The 19824-nt window shown below is 41.4% G+C and overlaps 1 protein-coding gene across 1 annotated transcript in view; it reads right to left on the minus strand.

The window, feature by feature from the left end:
• The window catches only part of CHID1 (chitinase domain containing 1), a 323968-nt gene that overhangs the window by 289603 nt on the left and 14541 nt on the right, over nt 1–19824 (minus strand). Inside the window, 6 exon segments of the mRNA XM_075065078.1 lie at nt 1677–1696; nt 10166–10201; nt 13956–14011; nt 17099–17144; nt 17146–17200; nt 17627–17674. Coding sequence (XP_074921179.1) covers nt 1677–1696; nt 10166–10201; nt 13956–14011; nt 17099–17144; nt 17146–17200; nt 17627–17674 — 261 coding nt within the window.

The following is a 19824-nucleotide window of genomic DNA, read 5'->3' on the forward strand; positions in this document are numbered from 1 at the left end:
CGTTAGGTATTCGGGTGGATGGAAATCGACTTATGGCCTCCGGGCGGCATCCAGAGTGATCAGTGACCGCTCTGGACAGCAATCTGAACTCGGATGCAGGGGCAGGGTAAACAGGAAAAGCCGCGAACTTTGAATAGCATTTCCTGCTTGATCAGCGGAGGCTTGATCAGCACGGGTGGCAATCGGCAGTCTCAGTCCAGAAAAGAGCTCCAGCATGGACGCTACGGAGATACTCAGGTTCTGATACTTGTATGGGAGACAAAATCATGTTAGTATCCAGTCGTTACAGGAAACGAAAGCAAAGCGCTTTGAATAAAAACTGCATGGATATCACAGCGTGACGGACAGCGTCACGGGAAGCCAAGAGACTCAAATGGTAACGACTCGCAAAGGAGGGGGGGTACTGCAGGACTCACACTCCACAGTCAACGTCTCTGAACAATTATTTGCATTATTGGCTAGCTCCCAATTGTCTGTAGGTCAAACCAGTGTCTGCGTGTTCAGAACAGTCCTCATGTTTCTTCCCCCCCCCCACAACGTGAAAAAAAGAGGTAAGAAATCAGTTCCTTGACTACTTTTGACCCTATGTGTACTGAATGCTGCTGGTAACGGACGCTTACAGCATTGAAGAGCAGTTCCGCTCCTCTCCATCTACCCCTCTCTGGTAGACAGCGTTCTGCAGGACTGCTCCATCCAGTGAGAACGCCTTAAATGCTCACATGAGGCACATCATTGCTCCGCAGCAAGTAGATAGGACAGAACGGGCTCTAATAACAAGCTAACATTGAAGCTTGGCTGAAATTTTTTGCAATCACATTTGGAAGATTCGATTGTTGCATGAGCAGTTCAATTCCTCCTTTATGGTGCTAAAAAGAGTCCATCTGCTGACTGTCTACGCCCAGTGAGGCTGCCACTCAAGTGATCTCCCCCCCACATCATTTTCTCCCACTAACAAGTCTCTGTTTCTTTTCCTGCTATTCCTTAATTACGTTCTGACACAAACGGGAGGGCATGACCGGTAGCACCAGGAAGGTTGACGGGAGAGAAACAACGGGTGCGCTTCTGCAGGGCAACCCTGCTGAATCACTGCACACGGGCACACTGTGCCTCTGATACATGGATCTCTGTTACACGTTGCCTAAAGCAATCGATTTTTTGATCGCACTGTGGACGCGCAAAACCGATTTTATAACATCGGTTTTGTAACATCGGTTTAAACTACTTCGAAATAATCGTGCAGTGTAGACGTACCCTGAGTGGTACATTCAGGCCTCTACAACAAACTGATCCAGGACCTCTGGGGAAAAGAACAGAATAAAAATGCAGTGAATTTTTAGGTATCAGATTAGTGAAAGAGAATCTGCCCAGCACGCAACCAACTGCCTGAGGAGAGACAGGGGAAAGAGTGCCACTCTGCCCTTCTAACAGTCTTTACCTTGTTACATTTCTCAAGACAAATGCTATAGGATGAGAAGCTTGTGGAATTTTATTCTTCATGCCCACCAAGGAACTTTTGCTATTGTTGAGTGACATACAGAAAGTCACTTTGGAGTCAATTAGGAGTCACTCTTTAGGGAAAGCAGTTAACCTAGTTCTCTGACAAGGTTTCTTCCACATTCCCTACCTCATATGAAGCAAAAGAACCTAGTATTAGACTGAAGATCTGTCCATTGTACTGTGGAGTTCTTCAGAGAGGCTAAATGCAGAGTAAAAATATCCTGCTCATTAACAGAAACAGGAGTTTACTTGCTATGTAGGAGTCTGAAAAGAAGATTAGCAGGATTTCTGCCCCTCATCTTTAATTACTTCTAGTGGTTCTCAGCACAAGAGTGTGAATAGGCACCAAGTGGATGCTGCAAGAGGCTAGCCTGTATAAAGAGCACAGGATGACTGAAGGAAAAGAAAATCCTTAGTTCACAAATCAGTAGCAGGTGGGCATGCTGTGGAAAGAATGTTGTTAACATTAGATCATATGGTCATTTGTGGAAACACTGGGTCTTGCAGGAAAACTTGTACCCTTCAACTGAGGCAGTTTGCACTCCAAATAGACAAATGCAGACCTGTACATTGTGTACACCTTTTTAGTCTGATTTTATGTAACTTAACTGCTTCAGTTAGAACAATGCTTTTTTCTCTATAGGAAAATAAAAGTGGCCCCTTTAAAGGCAATTCACTTCAAGTTTCTCAGAAAAAAAGGTTCAAAGTGTACTAAAAACCAATATAGTCTTGGGATGCACAGACAAAGAGTAAAAGTCAGAGTTGAAGGAACGGACTGAAGATTATAATAGGCTAAACAGGGGCAGGACCTCTGAGCAAACAGCCACAGCTCCAGCCAACACTGGGATACTGGCAACATTAACTTTCTGCTCTTCAAAATAAATGAAAGACGACTATGTCCAGTCCACTTTATAAGAGAAACAGAAAACACGATTTAAGGGGAACTTGAGCAGTCAGACTTTCAAGCCTTGGTGTGATCAAACTAGTGCACCAGCAACCTTCCTGCTCTTCTGAAAAGCTAGTTGAAGAGAAAGGAGACTCAAAGCTTTTTATAAATAGCTATTTTTGGACTCATCAGAACTCCACACTTCTTGCTCTCTTACTGAGGAGGAGGAGGTGGTGTTTTGTTTGCTTTAGTTTAAAGTGACATCCCTAGAGTCAAGAGTTTACAGAAATGAGTAAAGTGTGATGAACTGGGAAATGTCTTTTTTTACTGGTATGGTTCATACATCTGTGTTTATGGCGAGTTATTTACTACGGAGTTAGAGCAAAAAAGGGTTCTCAGGGGAACCAAGAAGGAAAGGCAGTACAATGGCCTAGCTAAGGTGCATCCCAACACACACTCAGACACAATAGCTAGATTTACAGTCATGAAAAGGCAACTCCTCGGTCTCAATGCTGGTGACACAGCTCTGTTGCCAAGGCTGAGAAAGAGAGAGATCAAAGGGAACGCTAAGCAATTACAGGGCCTTAGGCCTAGAAAAAGGAGGGGGTTCAGGTGAGCTGAGAAAGGCTGCCAGGGACCCTCAGTGAGAGCTGACAGTCTGGCAAGGACACACACCATGCTGCAAGGAGAACAGCCTGTTTCTCCTAGCCAGAGATGGAGATCAGCTGGGCTCAGAGGAACCTGTAAATGCTTATAAGCACAGATTAAGGTGTAATTAAGGGAAAATATGCTATTAGAGACCTTTATCATTTTTGTTCTTTTCTCTGTATGCTCTATACCTTTGGGTGAATAAATAAGTAAATAAATAAATATTTGTTTTGTTCTTTGAAAATTTTTTAGTCACTTTAACCACTATCGCTAATCACAGGTCCCTGGAGCGACAGGGCTCTCACACACAGAACAAAAGCAGTTGGGCCGATCACATTAACACAGCTGGGAAAAGAGGGTGAGGGCTGCCACCTACAGACCCTGGCTGGAGTGGCTGGACCCAGAGTGAGGTGGAGAAAGCAGGCTGGTCACCTATGGGGTACACCTCAGAGGAACTAAAGGGGTCCAAAGCCCATTTCACCCTGTAACCATGACAATAAGCCATGCAGATGCCGATTCTAAACAAAGGAAACGTCAAGCATTTCAGCTTGCAAAATTATTTATTTGTATTATGGTAGTGCCGAGAAGCCCCATTGTTTCAGGCATATGAACACACACACAATAAGCTCTTTGAATAGGGGCTCTCTTACTATCTATACTGATACAACCAAAGGGAAAAGAGGCACAAAGAGATGAAAGAAGTTGCCAGTGGTCACAAGATCAGTGGCTGAGCTGACAATGTTTCAGATGCTTACTTCAGAGCTTTATCTTCGGGACCATGCTGCTGTGTTAGGCAGCAGTTATTTGCCAGAGAGAAAACTGAAGAACTTGAATTAAGTCAGTTGTCAAATATCCTTATCCTTTGAATTCTAGCAACAGGGAAACATATTCCTAAATTCCTGAAATTGGACACACCACATACACTGGATCACTTAAGAGTTCAATGATCCCTACACAGGAAAATAGGAAGACAAGAGATGCAGCACTATCATTACCACCCTCTCTGATATGCATTGTTAGTGGCAAATCCTGAAAGAAGCTAAGGCCGTAGGGACACTTACTCAAGGCTGTTACACATTTTATCCTTAGAGTGCCACCACATAGACAAGTAAATGTTTGTGTCTCAAGAACAGTTGCACTAATCCCAGCAAAATTCAGCATTATCTATCAAGAAAATGTCTCTCTCTGGGATATTTGCTCAACTAAAACCTTACTGGAATATATGGTTTGTACCAACTAATCCAACTTGGCTGAAATGTGGGCTAATTTTGAGTTTAAATCATTGTTCTAATTATGCTAAATCCTTTGCTTGGTAGGTTCCTTATCGCTAGTGAGCTATGGCCAGATTTACTGTATATCTAGCACTCCCCCTTTTGGTGGTGGCAGGGCTTGGGGTAAATCAGCTCCACTCTGGACAGTGTTTGTCCCCCGCGCCCCCGTTTACTTATCAGTATTTTCAAGGGGCAGGCCCAAGGAGTGCTCCCTCACCAAACAAAAAGAAATCAATTTACAAACACGAAACAGAGGGGGATACCTTTCCCTACCCCTTTGCTGAGGGAGGGGATGTCCTGTTGTTGGCTCCAGGGTATCAGTCTTTCCCCTAAACAGGCACTCCGTTTTGGTTGTTTACTCTATGGGGAGGAGAGCAGCCTCTCACCCTAGCGAAGCCTCTCTCTCTGCTTCCACTCTTATGTTCTAAAGAGCCTCAACAGGGTCCAGGACTCTGCCAGCCAGTGCCCACCCCTGAGAACTGTTGTCTAGAGGGACAGACAACTGGAAGAGGAGAGAAAGGGGTTAGAGCAAAGCTGAAGCTTCCCCCAGAAATGGAATTCCAACTAATTGCTCCTGATCCTTATTTCTTCTGTTTCCTTTTTCCTTCTGTCTCTGTCTGTCTGCTTGTTCTAATTGTGCCAATCAACTGGGATGAGACTGGGTCACTAACTCCACAAGCCCAGCAGCAGCTTGTCTCCTCTCCTCCCTCTCTCACCAGAGGAGGCATTTTAAAAGGTCTCAGGCAGCCCTTAGTTGGACTCAGGTGTCCCTAATTAACCTGAGGTAACCCCTTCTCAGTTTGTAGGGAAAAGGGCCTTTATCACCCTAGGACTAATATACCTGATTCCTTCACCCTCTTACAGTCATTGAGCCTGACTTTGTCATACTAAGTAATTTTAGTAAGGTACCAGTGTACACAGTCATGAGCGCTATTAGAACTTTAATGAGCCTTAAGATTGGAGTTAATATTAATAGTGCAAAAAGCTACAAGCAAAAAAAAAAGCGACAATAAAAAGCTATAAGAATCTGTGCTAACTTGGGTAACTAGTTATGGTTGCATTTCCCACCATATTTGTATGATCTATTCTGAGAGAATTATTAAAAATGCTAAATGAATACTAAATGGTTGCATAGGAGAGCTGGGAAGTCTACAGATATTGGAATGGTAGAAGCAGAAGGAAGAGAGTTTGGTGTGCTATTTAGGTACAACTAGGAGTAATGGGATGAAAGGATGGAATTGAGAAAAAGAAAATTTCTGACAGCTAAGTCTATTAGGCTGTAGAATAGCCTACAAAAGCAACCAACAAGCTGTATCACTTAAGGGATTTTAATTTGGAATTGACCAAAACACTATGAAGCGTACTGTACGGAATAATTCAGCATTGGGAGCAGTACTGAACGGTCTGTGAGTTTTTTCCATAATGCTATGATATAATATTAGGAAATTTAAGACATCTACTTCCTCCTTACAGCTAACATACCACAAGTCCATTGGAAGGATCAATCAGAAAAAACAATTTTGTCATTTATCACATTAGTATTTAAGTGTTTGTGTATTTAGGTTTAGAACTGTTGTGTTCTTAGTTACAGCTCTGCAACCCTGATCCCTTTTCAAAAAGCAGAATTTTACATAACTTCAGCAGATCCTGTTGTCAAGTAACTAATGTGACATCTGTTACATATTTCTGCATTTGTTTTGACACACATGCACAATTCCTGCTGGTCAATTGTTGGCTGCTATAGTCAACAGGGAGTGGCGCTTAAAGTCAGCAGGCTAATTTACTTTCACAACATAGCCAGATTCATACTACAGTGTAAGAGTACCAATCCCATAAGGAAACCAGATCTCCTTGTTGTCTTGCCATCCGATGGCTTGGGAAGTAATCTGATGGCAGAAGCTAGCTGTTCTAGGAGCACCATTATGATGCTACAGATTCTTCAAGGTCAGATACCAAAAAGCAGCCAACCTTACCCTCAGGGAAAGCAATGAATTGCTGGGAAATCTGTACTAAGTACTTAACAGAATTAATATAGATCCTGTATATGAAGCATACATAATTACTGTTCTATCAAGGACCTATGTCTCTATAGAACAGGGATTCATTCTTGTGCCAACATCCAACTTCAGTGCTCCCTGCCTTCTGATGTTCTTTCACTTCTGAAATACAATTCCTTGAAAGTCAGCTGCTGTACAGTAGGAATTATGTTACAATACTGCCACTATGTGGACTAACCAACAAGGACATGGAAAACTCTAACCCTGTACTTTTCTGGTAACCAGCAGCAGACAACTCATGCATACTCATGACACAAGTACACAATTTTACCCTGATGCTTGAGGTAAAATTAATGGACACTAAAGCAAGACACTATGAACAAAAACCAATCCAAGAGCAGGCTTGCCTGAGCACTGTGTTAGCTTAATTCTGCAAGTTAGAAGGTTAGGGCCAAAATCACTGATATGGTTGCAAACTGCTAAAAGTTTGCCAGCCCCAAGAATGGTGGAACAAAAGTCTATCATCATACACGATACCTGGGCAGAGTGACCTTAGATTTATTACTTCTGATCAATGGTGGCATTAACTACTGTGACTTGAGTTCCGGTGTAAAACAAAGATATTGGCCCCACAACTTAGTGCCTCTCAATTGTGCCTGTGATCTTAAGGTGGAGAAGGGTGTGTCATCTCATGGCCAGAGTAACAGTTAAATTCTTATGGCTACTGTACACAGGCAAGGTTAATGAAAAACCAGATTAAGTGGCCCCAGCAAAATGCAGTGGGGAAATGCATAATAAAGGCTACAAGTAGGGGTTTTGAGTGGAAGTCTGACGAAGAGGAGCCAAGCTCAACTGCCCGGAAACTCCAGCACCAGAACTGTAAAACACAAACCCACTAATCTGTATACAAGTAGAAACTTTTTATCCAAGCTGTATTTTGGACCACTTCCAAAGAGAAGGAGAACTGCAATCCATTAGATATGCTCCCTCCAATAGCTTTGCCAAGGTCAGCGAGATCTATTTTAAGCCTCTTGATCAGCATGGCTAGCAAAATGGATAAGCATTAAAGATATATAAAGGTGAGTTAACAGTCAACTTCATGAATAAAAAAACCTCAAAATGCAGACAAATAGCTTCTGTTTCTACTATGAGGAGCTTCCACTGCTCTTGAACTAATAGAATAGTATTTACTGTATCAATGTGGAGAAAGTTGATGCTGGAGTACAATGAAGGCAAATTACACTTACGCTAAGAATTAAACTCCATAAATCACCCAAAAATCTTACAGAAGTGTAGAGAAAGCAGGCCTCATTTTGGAAGCATACCAAATAAAGGATACTCTCCCCCTATAGTTTAGCAAACAACATTCCCTGTAATGTTTAATCATGTGCTGTTGGCAATTTAGCCCTCTGAGTTCATGTTAACATATTTAAACTGGTCTGTAGTTGGCGTAAAGTCAATCTTACGGTTTACACAACCATAAGAAAGTATCAGAGGGGTAGCCGTGTTAGTCTGGATCTGTAAAAAGCAACCAAGAGTCCTGTAGCACCTTATACATGTGATGTGTCTGACGAAGGGGGTATTCACCCACGAAAGCTTATACTCCAATACATCTGTTAGTCAATAAGGTGCCACAGGACTTTTTGTTGCTTACAACCATAAGAAAGTAACTGATAGATGAAACACGNGGAACCAAGAAGGAAAGGCAGTACAATGGCCTAGCTAAGGTGCATCCCAACACACACTCAGACACAATAGCTAGATTTACAGTCATGAAAAGGCAACTCCTCGGTCTCAATGCTGGTGACACAGCTCTGTTGCCAAGGCTGAGAAAGAGAGAGATCAAAGGGAACGCTAAGCAATTACAGGGCCTTAGGCCTAGAAAAAGGAGGGGGTTCAGGTGAGCTGAGAAAGGCTGCCAGGGACCCTCAGTGAGAGCTGACAGTCTGGCAAGGACACACACCATGCTGCAAGGAGAACAGCCTGTTTCTCCTAGCCAGAGATGGAGATCAGCTGGGCTCAGAGGAACATGTAAATGCTTATAAGCACAGATTAAGGTGTAATTAAGGGAAAATATGCTATTAGAGACCTTTATCATTTTTGTTCTTTTCTCTGTATGCTCTATACCTTTGGGTGAATAAATAAGTAAATAAATAAATATTTGTTTTGTTCTTTGAAAATTTTTTAGTCACTTTAACCACTATCGCTAATCACAGGTCCCTGGAGCGACAGGGCTCTCACACACAGAACAAAAGCAGTTGGGCCGATCACATTAACACAGCTGGGAAAAGAGGGTGAGGGCTGCCACCTACAGACCCTGGCTGGAGTGGCTGGACCCAGAGTGAGGTGGAGAAAGCAGGCTGGTCACCTATGGGGTACACCTCAGAGGAACTAAAGGGGTCCAAAGCCCATTTCACCCTGTAACCATGACAATAAGCCATGCAGATGCCGATTCTAAACAAAGGAAACGTCAAGCATTTCAGCTTGCAAAATTATTTATTTGTATTATGGTAGTGCCGAGAAGCCCCATTGTTTCAGGCATATGAACACACACACAATAAGCTCTTTGAATAGGGGCTCTCTTACTATCTATACTGATACAACCAAAGGGAAAAGAGGCACAAAGAGATGAAAGAAGTTGCCAGTGGTCACAAGATCAGTGGCTGAGCTGACAATGTTTCAGATGCTTACTTCAGAGCTTTATCTTCGGGACCATGCTGCTGTGTTAGGCAGCAGTTATTTGCCAGAGAGAAAACTGAAGAACTTGAATTAAGTCAGTTGTCAAATATCCTTATCCTTTGAATTCTAGCAACAGGGAAACATATTCCTAAATTCCTGAAATTGGACACACCACATACACTGGATCACTTAAGAGTTCAATGATCCCTACACAGGAAAATAGGAAGACAAGAGATGCAGCACTATCATTACAACCCTCTCTGATATGCATTGTTAGTGGCAAATCCTGAAAGAAGCTAAGGCCGTAGGGACACTTACTCAAGGCTGTTACACATTTTATCCTTAGAGTGCCACCACATAGACAAGTAAATGTTTGTGTCTCAAGAACAGTTGCACTAATCCCAGCAAAATTCAGCATTATCTATCAAGAAAATGTCTCTCTCTGGGATATTTGCTCAACTAAAACCTTACTGGAATATATGGTTTGTACCAACTAATCCAACTTGGCTGAAATGTGGGCTAATTTTGAGTTTAAATCATTGTTCTAATTATGCTAAATCCTTTGCTTGGTAGGTTCCTTATCGCTAGTGAGCTATGGCCAGATTTACTGTATATCTAGCACTCCCCCTTTTGGTGGTGGCAGGGCTTGGGGTAAATCAGCTCCACTCTGGACAGTGTTTGTCCCCCGCGCCCCCGTTTACTTATCAGTATTTTCAAGGGGCAGGCCCAAGGAGTGCTCCCTCACCAAACAAAAAGAAATCAATTTACAAACACGAAACAGAGGGGGATACCTTTCCCTACCCCTTTGCTGAGGGAGGGGATGTCCTGTTGTTGGCTCCAGGGTATCAGTCTTTCCCCTAAACAGGCACTCCGTTTTGGTTGTTTACTCTATGGGGAGGAGAGCAGCCTCTCACCCTAGCGAAGCCTCTCTCTCTGCTTCCACTCTTATGTTCTAAAGAGCCTCAACAGGGTCCAGGACTCTGCCAGCCAGTGCCCACCCCTGAGAACTGTTGTCTAGAGGGACAGACAACTGGAAGAGGAGAGAAAGGGGTTAGAGCAAAGCTGAAGCTTCCCCCAGAAATGGAATTCCAACTAATTGCTCCTGATCCTTATTTCTTCTGTTTCCTTTTTCCTTCTGTCTCTGTCTGTCTGCTTGTTCTAATTGTGCCAATCAACTGGGATGAGACTGGGTCACTAACTCCACAAGCCCAGCAGCAGCTTGTCTCCTCTCCTCCCTCTCTCACCAGAGGAGGCATTTTAAAAGGTCTCAGGCAGCCCTTAGTTGGACTCAGGTGTCCCTAATTAACCTGAGGTAACCCCTTCTCAGTTTGTAGGGAAAAGGGCCTTTATCACCCTAGGACTAATATACCTGATTCCTTCACCCTCTTACAGTCATTGAGCCTGACTTTGTCATACTAAGTAATTTTAGTAAGGTACCAGTGTACACAGTCATGAGCGCTATTAGAACTTTAATGAGCCTTAAGATTGGAGTTAATATTAATAGTGCAAAAAGCTACAAGCAAAAAAAAAAGCGACAATAAAAAGCTATAAGAATCTGTGCTAACTTGGGTAACTAGTTATGGTTGCATTTCCCACCATATTTGTATGATCTATTCTGAGAGAATTATTAAAAATGCTAAATGAATACTAAATGGTTGCATAGGAGAGCTGGGAAGTCTACAGATATTGGAATGGTAGAAGCAGAAGGAAGAGAGTTTGGTGTGCTATTTAGGTACAACTAGGAGTAATGGGATGAAAGGATGGAATTGAGAAAAAGAAAATTTCTGACAGCTAAGTCTATTAGGCTGTAGAATAGCCTACAAAAGCAACCAACAAGCTGTATCACTTAAGGGATTTTAATTTGGAATTGACCAAAACACTATGAAGCGTACTGTACGGAATAATTCAGCATTGGGAGCAGTACTGAACGGTCTGTGAGTTTTTTCCATAATGCTATGATATAATATTAGGAAATTTAAGACATCTACTTCCTCCTTACAGCTAACATACCACAAGTCCATTGGAAGGATCAATCAGAAAAAACAATTTTGTCATTTATCACATTAGTATTTAAGTGTTTGTGTATTTAGGTTTAGAACTGTTGTGTTCTTAGTTACAGCTCTGCAACCCTGATCCCTTTTCAAAAAGCAGAATTTTACATAACTTCAGCAGATCCTGTTGTCAAGTAACTAATGTGACATCTGTTACATATTTCTGCATTTGTTTTGACACACATGCACAATTCCTGCTGGTCAATTGTTGGCTGCTATAGTCAACAGGGAGTGGCGCTTAAAGTCAGCAGGCTAATTTACTTTCACAACATAGCCAGATTCATACTACAGTGTAAGAGTACCAATCCCATAAGGAAACCAGATCTCCTTGTTGTCTTGCCATCCGATGGCTTGGGAAGTAATCTGATGGCAGAAGCTAGCTGTTCTAGGAGCACCATTATGATGCTACAGATTCTTCAAGGTCAGATACCAAAAAGCAGCCAACCTTACCCTCAGGGAAAGCAATGAATTGCTGGGAAATCTGTACTAAGTACTTAACAGAATTAATATAGATCCTGTATATGAAGCATACATAATTACTGTTCTATCAAGGACCTATGTCTCTATAGGACAGGGATTCATTCTTGTGCCAACATCCAACTTCAGTGCTCCCTGCCTTCTGATGTTCTTTCACTTCTGAAATACAATTCCTTGAAAGTCAGCTGCTGTACAGTAGGAATTATGTTACAATACTGCCACTATGTGGACTAACCAACAAGGACATGGAAAACTCTAACCCTGTACTTTTCTGGTAACCAGCAGCAGACAACTCATGCATACTCATGACACAAGTACACAATTTTACCCTGATGCTTGAGGTAAAATTAATGGACACTAAAGCAAGACACTATGAACAAAAACCAATCCAAGAGCAGGCTTGCCTGAGCACTGTGTTAGCTTAATTCTGCAAGTTAGAAGGTTAGGGCCAAAATCACTGATATGGTTGCAAACTGCTGAAAGTTTGCCAGCCCCAAGAATGGTGGAACGAAAGTCTATCATCATACACGATACCTGGGCAGAGTGACCTTAGATTTATTACTTCTGATCAATGGTGGCATTAACTACTGTGACTTGAGTTCCGGTGTAAAACAAAGATATTGGCCCCACAACTTAGTGCCTCTCAATTGTGCCTGTGATCTTAAGGTGGAGAAGGGTGTGTCATCTCATGGCCAGAGTAACAGTTAAATTCTTATGGCTACTGTACACAGGCAAGGTTAATGAAAAACCAGATTAAGTGGCCCCAGCAAAATGCAGTGGGGAAATGCATAATAAAGGCTACAAGTAGGGGTTTTGAGTGGAAGTCTGACGAAGGGGAGCCAAGCTCAACTGCCCGGAAACTCCAGCACCAGAACTGTAAAACACAAACCCACTAATCTGTATACAAGTAGAAACTTTTTATCCAAGCTGTATTTTGGACCACTTCCAAAGAGAAGGAGAACTGCAATCCATTAGATATGCTCCCTCCAATAGCTTTGCCAAGGTCAGCGAGATCTATTTTAAGCCTCTTGATCAGCATGGCTAGCAAAATGGATAAGCATTAAAGATATATAAAGGTGAGTTAACAGTCAACTTCATGAATAAAAAAACCTCAAAATGCAGACAAATAGCTTCTGTTTCTACTATGAGGAGCTTCCACTGCTCTTGAACTAATAGAATAGTATTTACTGTATCAATGTGGAGAAAGTTGATGCTGGAGTACAATGAAGGCAAATTACACTTACGCTAAGAATTAAACTCCATAAATCACCCAAAAATCTTACAGAAGTGTAGAGAAAGCAGGCCTCATTTTGGAAGCATACCAAATAAAGGATACTCTCCCCCTATAGTTTAGCAAACAACATTCCCTGTAATGTTTAATCCTGTGCTGTTGGCAATTTAGCCCTCTGAGTTCATGTTAACATATTTAAACTGGTCTGTAGTTGGCGTAAAGTCAATCTTACGGTTTACACAACCATAAGAAAGTATCAGAGGGGTAGCCGTGTTAGTCTGGATCTGTAAAAAGCAACCAAGAGTCCTGTAGCACCTTATACATGTGATGTGTCTGACGAAGGGGGTATTCACCCACGAAAGCTTATACTCCAATACATCTGTTAGTCAATAAGGTGCCACAGGACTTTTTGTTGCTTACAACCATAAGAAAGTAACTGATAGATGAAACACGAGCTGTACTAAGTTACAGTATCCTCCAAAGCACTTGCAACCCCTCCCAGCTTCATACGTTCAAGTTTTTTCCACTAACTTAGATCCATTAATATGTTAGACAAAACATGTACATGTTCGAGTTAATGTTGTACGTTGCAGTGTTTATCCATTTTTTGTGCACTGGGATTTACTGTTGAACTGAACTAAGGTTTGAAAGATTATTAATGTGGTATGAAAGTCTCATAACAGTGGATTAAGGCCTGAAAAATAGTGTTGGGTGCAACTGATTTAACTTGCAGTTTCTTTACTTTTCAAGGTTTCCACTCTGAGGAAACAAATGAGCAACTTTAACTGAGTTCACAAAAAATGGGAATATTTTCACTGCAATCAGGAGATGACCCAAGACACTGGGTACGAACACAGGCTGCAGCCTGTGCCATTACAGTTATACTGCTATTTTTAGCAAGCTAGCTTAATCAAAGCTAGCACATGTGTGTCTACATGTGCTGCTACCACACCTCCTAATTGCCCTGTAGACACTCCTACTGCATGGAAATAAGGCAAAGAGGATCCTTGAAGGTTACTGGCATTCAATTAGAAGAGCAACAAGTTGGTTAGGGCTTGTGAACAAATAAAACATCAACAGTGCAAATATAAAATTCAAATCTATATGGATTAATTACAACAGCTTTTATACAATTATTTAAAAAAAGATATGTTGGTTTTATACTGCAGAAGCCACTTTTTCAATCACTGCATCCTAAAGGCTTATACTTACATCCGCTTTTGATTTCCCAGCTGACTCCATACTTCAACTACGTATCCATCAAAATTTTCTTCCTAAAGTGAATTGGGAACAATTCAGTGTAAGTTAGAAACCTTCAGCTGCCACGCTGTTATACTAACAACATAGAGGTTAATGCATTAACTAGTAATCAGTTTCTGTAAACATGTATTGTATTCCCTTCTCCACCCTCCCACTCATATTAGTTTGTACATGTAGAGCAAAGAATATGTTCACACACTGCATACAAATAAAGAGAAAGGGCTATTTTAGTCTCACCGCAAGGCAGGTCTTCCAGACCTCAAATCATTCTTGTAGCTCTCTTCTGAGTCCCTTCAATTTAGGGAGGTGGGGGGGAAGGGGATGTTGTTTTGAGGTTTATTTTTTGTTGCTTTTTATTTTTAAAGAGTTTTGACTTCACAACTTGACAGAGTATTCAGTGATGTTTCACTACTGCCACATGAGTAATGTCTCCCTACTTCCGCTTCATAGTCCCCTGCTTATATATCCAAGACTGCATTTGTTCTTCGCCACCACAGACACTGTCAGCTCATGTTCAAACTGGTTATCCACCATAATCCCCAAGTTCCTTTGCGTCACTGCTTTCCAAAACACACTACCCCTTTCCTTCAAACGTGCTGTTCAGTCTGTTTACACAAATATAAAATTAAATAACATGCTCTGAAATACAGCTGAATTCAGCTGAGCCCAGCCTACCATCTGATACATATCACTTTGTGGAACTGACCATTTACTGCTCCACCAATGTCTGTCATTGGCAGACTTTACCAGCAGCAATTTTCTATTTTCTTCCTCATCATTCTTCAAGATATTGAATAGCATTGGGCCAAGAGCAGATAACTGTGGGACCCTGCTAAGAGCTCATTAGATGGGGATTCCCCATTTACAATTATTTTGAGATCAGCTGGCCAGTTTATAATCCATTTACCATTTGCTATGTTGATTCCTAATGCTAGTTTAATTAGATTTTACAATACTAATCAACACCTTGCATAATAACTAGTATAGGATCTTTTCAACACTCTTAATCTCAAAAAGATTCTAGAGACAATTTGACCAAATCCATTTCCATTAAACAGCGATTTGACGTAGCATTAATGTATTCTACCGTTCTTTAATTCTATAAAGACGTTATTTTTAAAAGCTGTCCCCGATTCTGCCCAGGATTGATTTTAATAACTGGTCATCCCACAGTGTACTTTTTTCAGTAGGGCTGTGTCAAGCATTTAAAATAATTATATTGCCCTGTTTAACAGAATAGAATACGCATTGTATATAAAATATTTTGGAGATGTTTCCAGCCATTTTCAAAATATATTGGATTTCAATCAGCCACAGAAACAATGTACAGTGTCACTATATTATTTAATGTTTAGATATATTTGCACTATAAGAAGAGATAGCATTTTTCAATTCACTTAATACAAGTACTGGGTAGTGCCAATCTCTATCATGAGAAGTTGAACTTACCAAATGTAGAATATTGTACCAAAAATATCTGCATGTCGAAAAATAAAAAAAACTGTAAAATTTAGAGCCTACAAGTCGCACTCAGTTCTGCTTGTTCAGGCAATTCACTCAAACAAATTTGTTTACATTGTGAGGAGATAATGCTGCCTGCTTTTTAGATAATCACCCGAAAAAAGCGACCGTGCTGGCGCAGAAAATCGAAATTCGCATTGGCACTTGTTATGCGGGATTGCAGATCATTTATGTGCTAAAGATAACATATGTTCCTTTTGTGTTCAATCAATCATCCAGGGACATGAGCCATGCTGATTACAGGTTTTGGCCAAAACTATCTTAAAGCAAGCGCAGAACAACACATTGCTCATTTTCATCATTGCGAATCACTCATGCCGGGACCAGTAAAGCAAAGAAGCAACTGATTTCTTTTTGAGCGGTTCAGCGAGTCCGCATCGGAGTGGTCTTTAAGATTCTAAAGCTATGCCCAACCTCTCAGATTTTGACAGGCACTTTAATTCTCAAACTGGGTCGCGCCCGTGTCTATAAGCTATCTTAAATCTCACCATGGTTCCTTCTTCTGGTTTGTCTAAATCTGCAGTGAGGGGTCTTAAAACAAACAACAGCTCTAGAGTAATCCGAGGGACCGTGAACTGAATACGCAATATGGCAGGAATACAGGTAAAACACCAGAGCAGCGGAGACATACAATTCTACCCCAAGGAGTCAGTACGAAGACGATTAACACGTTGTTTTATGAGCGTAGCGCAGGGAGCAGCCCTGAGGGTTGGCGTAAGTCCTGCAAGGGGCATGGGAATTTTCTAGCGCAGTCAGCATGTAAATTACCTTGCACAAGTGTTTACAAATGCCATGCAACCTGTCCCGATCTACATGTTAAAGAAGAGACAGCCAGTATTATCTCCCATACAAGTGTAAACTTGTTGTCTCTTCAGCGGGGATTGGTGGGCCGTGGAAGAAGAGGTGAGGACCTAAGGGCTACTGAGGCTCAGATGTTGTTACACTGTTGTTTTTAGGCCGGCGCACAAACAAAACCCTCTGTATAGTTACGTACGACCACAGAGATGCACTACATACCTGTATAAATGTGAACCTTGAAAAAATCTCTCTTTGTTTATCATTTTTACAGTGCAAATATTTGGCTAAATAAAAATAAAAATGAGCACCGTGTGATACTTTGTATTCTGTTATTTGTATGAAATCGATATCTTTTAAAATGATTAGAAAAACATCCAAAATATTAATTTCAATGGTGATTCCATTGTTTAACAGATGTGATAAAGCTGCAATAATTTTTAATCGCCATTTAATTTGCATTATCGCATGAGCTTTACTGCAATTAGAAATCAACAGCTACTTTTTCCTAGTTCCTTCTGGAACTTGCCGCGAGCATGCCAGGAGATTCACTGAACAGCTTGAAGTCTTCAGCGTCTTTTAGAGCTCTCAGGTGCAAGTTGTCCAGTCCCACAGATTTAGATATTAAGTTTAGCAGTTACTGTTTAACATCCTACCTAATTACTATTTAAACAGAAAGTTTCATTGTCACTATAAGATTGTGAAGGGTATTCAGTCCAGCTTCATAAGGGATCAGTAACAGTATCCCACTATTAACTCATTTGTATTAGCAATGAGTTTTACACTTGGCTATTTGCACCGATGGTCTTGGAAAGCTCCTCTAGCTTCCTACCTGCCAAAAATACTCTCAAAATCTGGTAAGTCGCAGCCATCAAGACAAAATCCCGAGGAAATGAGATGGAAAGAAACAAGTAATTATGAAAATTACAACTGCTCTGGATTACACTAAGTAAATTCACAGGGAAGAATCTCCCTGATATTAAAGGGTTTTGCTTCTCTACTTTGTAACTCCAGTGTGTATAGATAACAAATTGCTATGCAATCTTGTCCTGTTGGTTTCAAAAGTGGTCCATTCCGAAGAATCATTGACTGCAAAGTAAATACTTCCGAATGGAGAACCAATGTTATTGTAGGGGCTTGTAAAATCAGCTGCTTGAAAGGGGGATGCCAGCTTGAAGAGATAAGAATAGTTTCTCCTGTCGGAAGTTTGGTTTAGCCTATTATTGACACCAGATGCTTAAAGGAATACATTTACTGGAAAGCAAGAATTTTATTCTTAAACTTAGTTTGTTGAGCCTTTGTGAGTTTAGAGAGTAGCGCTCTAGTCGTTTTCTACTGTTTTTGTATTATTTCTATCACGTCTGACAATCTTGTATTCCTTCTGTGGGGAAGGTCAATGATGTCTCTTCCCCCCGCGTCCAGTCAAAACTTTTACTAGCTCTAGCCCCATGTTACTAGAGATGGCAGTTCACAATAAGCAAGCAGGAAAGGGTTATTAGGGGCTGGGCATCCAAGGTGACCAGGAGAAGGGTTGTGCCCCCAAGTGGGAAAAGCCATTCTAACTCAAGAGCAAGAAAAAGCTTAGAATTTTGTATTAGCGTTACTAACGAGAATCCGGAGGCATTATTTAAAAGTTTACTTCCTCATAAAGTTGGTAGTTAAAGACATGCTACAGTCCATCTAACTTGATACGGCCTCATAGACTCAACATCGATATTAGACGGACGAAGTTAAAAGCAGTTGCTCCGGGGGGGGCGCTGCACACTCGGTGGAATTCAAAGCAGGTTCAAGTATAACACTGTTCCACCTATACGGGGTAAGATTTGGTCCTATAGGACAGCCGTTATATCGAGGTTAGAGGTTGTATTTTAAGAGTTCACACTGAGGATTCTTTTAGATTTTAAATGAATTTCATCTTCTGCAATCCGACTCTTTACATTGTTGACATCTGCACATAACAAGGCGATGCAGTCACTGCAGGATCATGGAGTAGGCAAGGTGGCTGTTTTAGCGATGTAATCTTATATCAATGTTTTCCAATTTTTCTAAATAATAGGAAACAGTGTATAGAACGCTCAGAGCTTTTCAGGTTAAGAGAAAAATGCAGCAGTTCCTCACGATATCATGCTAGAGCACTCTTAACTTGGATCATCAGTTTGATTCTCGTAACCGAGCGCAAGAGTTACTGTGGTCCACAAGGCCAATCCTCGTTCTCCCAAGACACGGCAGTCCAGCCTTTGAGGAATGCTCAGCCAGAAGTGCAAGATGGCAAGAACACGGTAGTCCCAGGTCATGACCAAGAAAATAAAAGTGGGGGAGGGAGGGGAGAAATCTCAGGAAAGGAGAAAAAGCCTCAAGGCGACCAAAAAGTACGTATCTTCAATTACTGAGCTACCAATAGATAACTGACCAGAATAAAGGCTTAGATGCACTCTTTCTTATAGTTTTTTTTTCCCCTCCAGTGTTGGTCCCTTAAGGAGCTTGGTGCATGAGACTATTTGCGTCAGCTTCGATACCCCCATCCACATACTCCGTGAAAATATAGACCTTCCGCCTATGCCGAATACCACAAACGAAGAGCTACAGAAGACTTAAATGCCGTCTCACCTATTTGAGTGTGTTTAGAGTTTCTTAATCCTTTATCCACAGCTGTCGAACGAGATGACAGTTTTAAACGTAAGAAATGATCGTAAGGTATAATATTTTATAATGTCTCGTTTCAAGAGATATCTTCAGAGTAAGTATGAGTGTCATGTGCCGAACTCTCCTCTCCGCATAAGGAAATGGTTACGGGCTCAGCAGTGCATTCTATGTGGAGGGTACCAGCTTATGAATGTAGAGAATAAAGCTAGGGTGCCCCTGTTCATCGCGGAAACCGAATAAGTTCAGCGATGTTTTCCTTACAAAGGTGTTCCCTGCGCTCACGATGAAATGCAGACAGCGTGTGTCTGGTCCAATTTCTCACAACTACCGTCGATCGGCAGCATATGTGAGCTTTGATTATTTTGTGGGGCTTCAATGGATCGTTGGGATGAACGGCTAAATAAAATGGTATTTTATGCCTGTCTCATTTCATAGGATCTTTGATATTGATTCATTATTTGTCTGAAACTGATCAGAATTTAAAGCTTGTTGCCGAGAATCGGTCACCAGAGGGTATTTTCAGATTGAGAGATAACTGTACATTTGACGTACCACGGCGCAAGGCCTGTTCAAATTGTAAATTTTGATAGCATAAGCTGAATGGTAGCCTGACTTTTAAGCAGTGTATCCCAAATACTTTTAGGCAAAGTTAAGAATGAAGTATGACAGGATTCAGTTAGAAATGTTATGTACAAGCGTATCGTCTGCCTGTGCGTTTGTGAGGGCCGGGTGAAAGGAGCCATTGAAATTCTGCCCTTCTTCTACACTTCTGAGATAATAATGAGTGTTGGTTTTCTTTTTTTAAAAAAGAGAGACGAGATAGACTTCTAATTAGAAGGAGTACCGTGACAAGTGGACTCTCCTCCTC

This window comes from Chelonoidis abingdonii, chromosome 4, assembly GCF_003597395.2.
Source record: "Chelonoidis abingdonii isolate Lonesome George chromosome 4, CheloAbing_2.0, whole genome shotgun sequence".
Classification (NCBI taxonomy): Eukaryota; Metazoa; Chordata; order Testudines; family Testudinidae; genus Chelonoidis; species Chelonoidis abingdonii.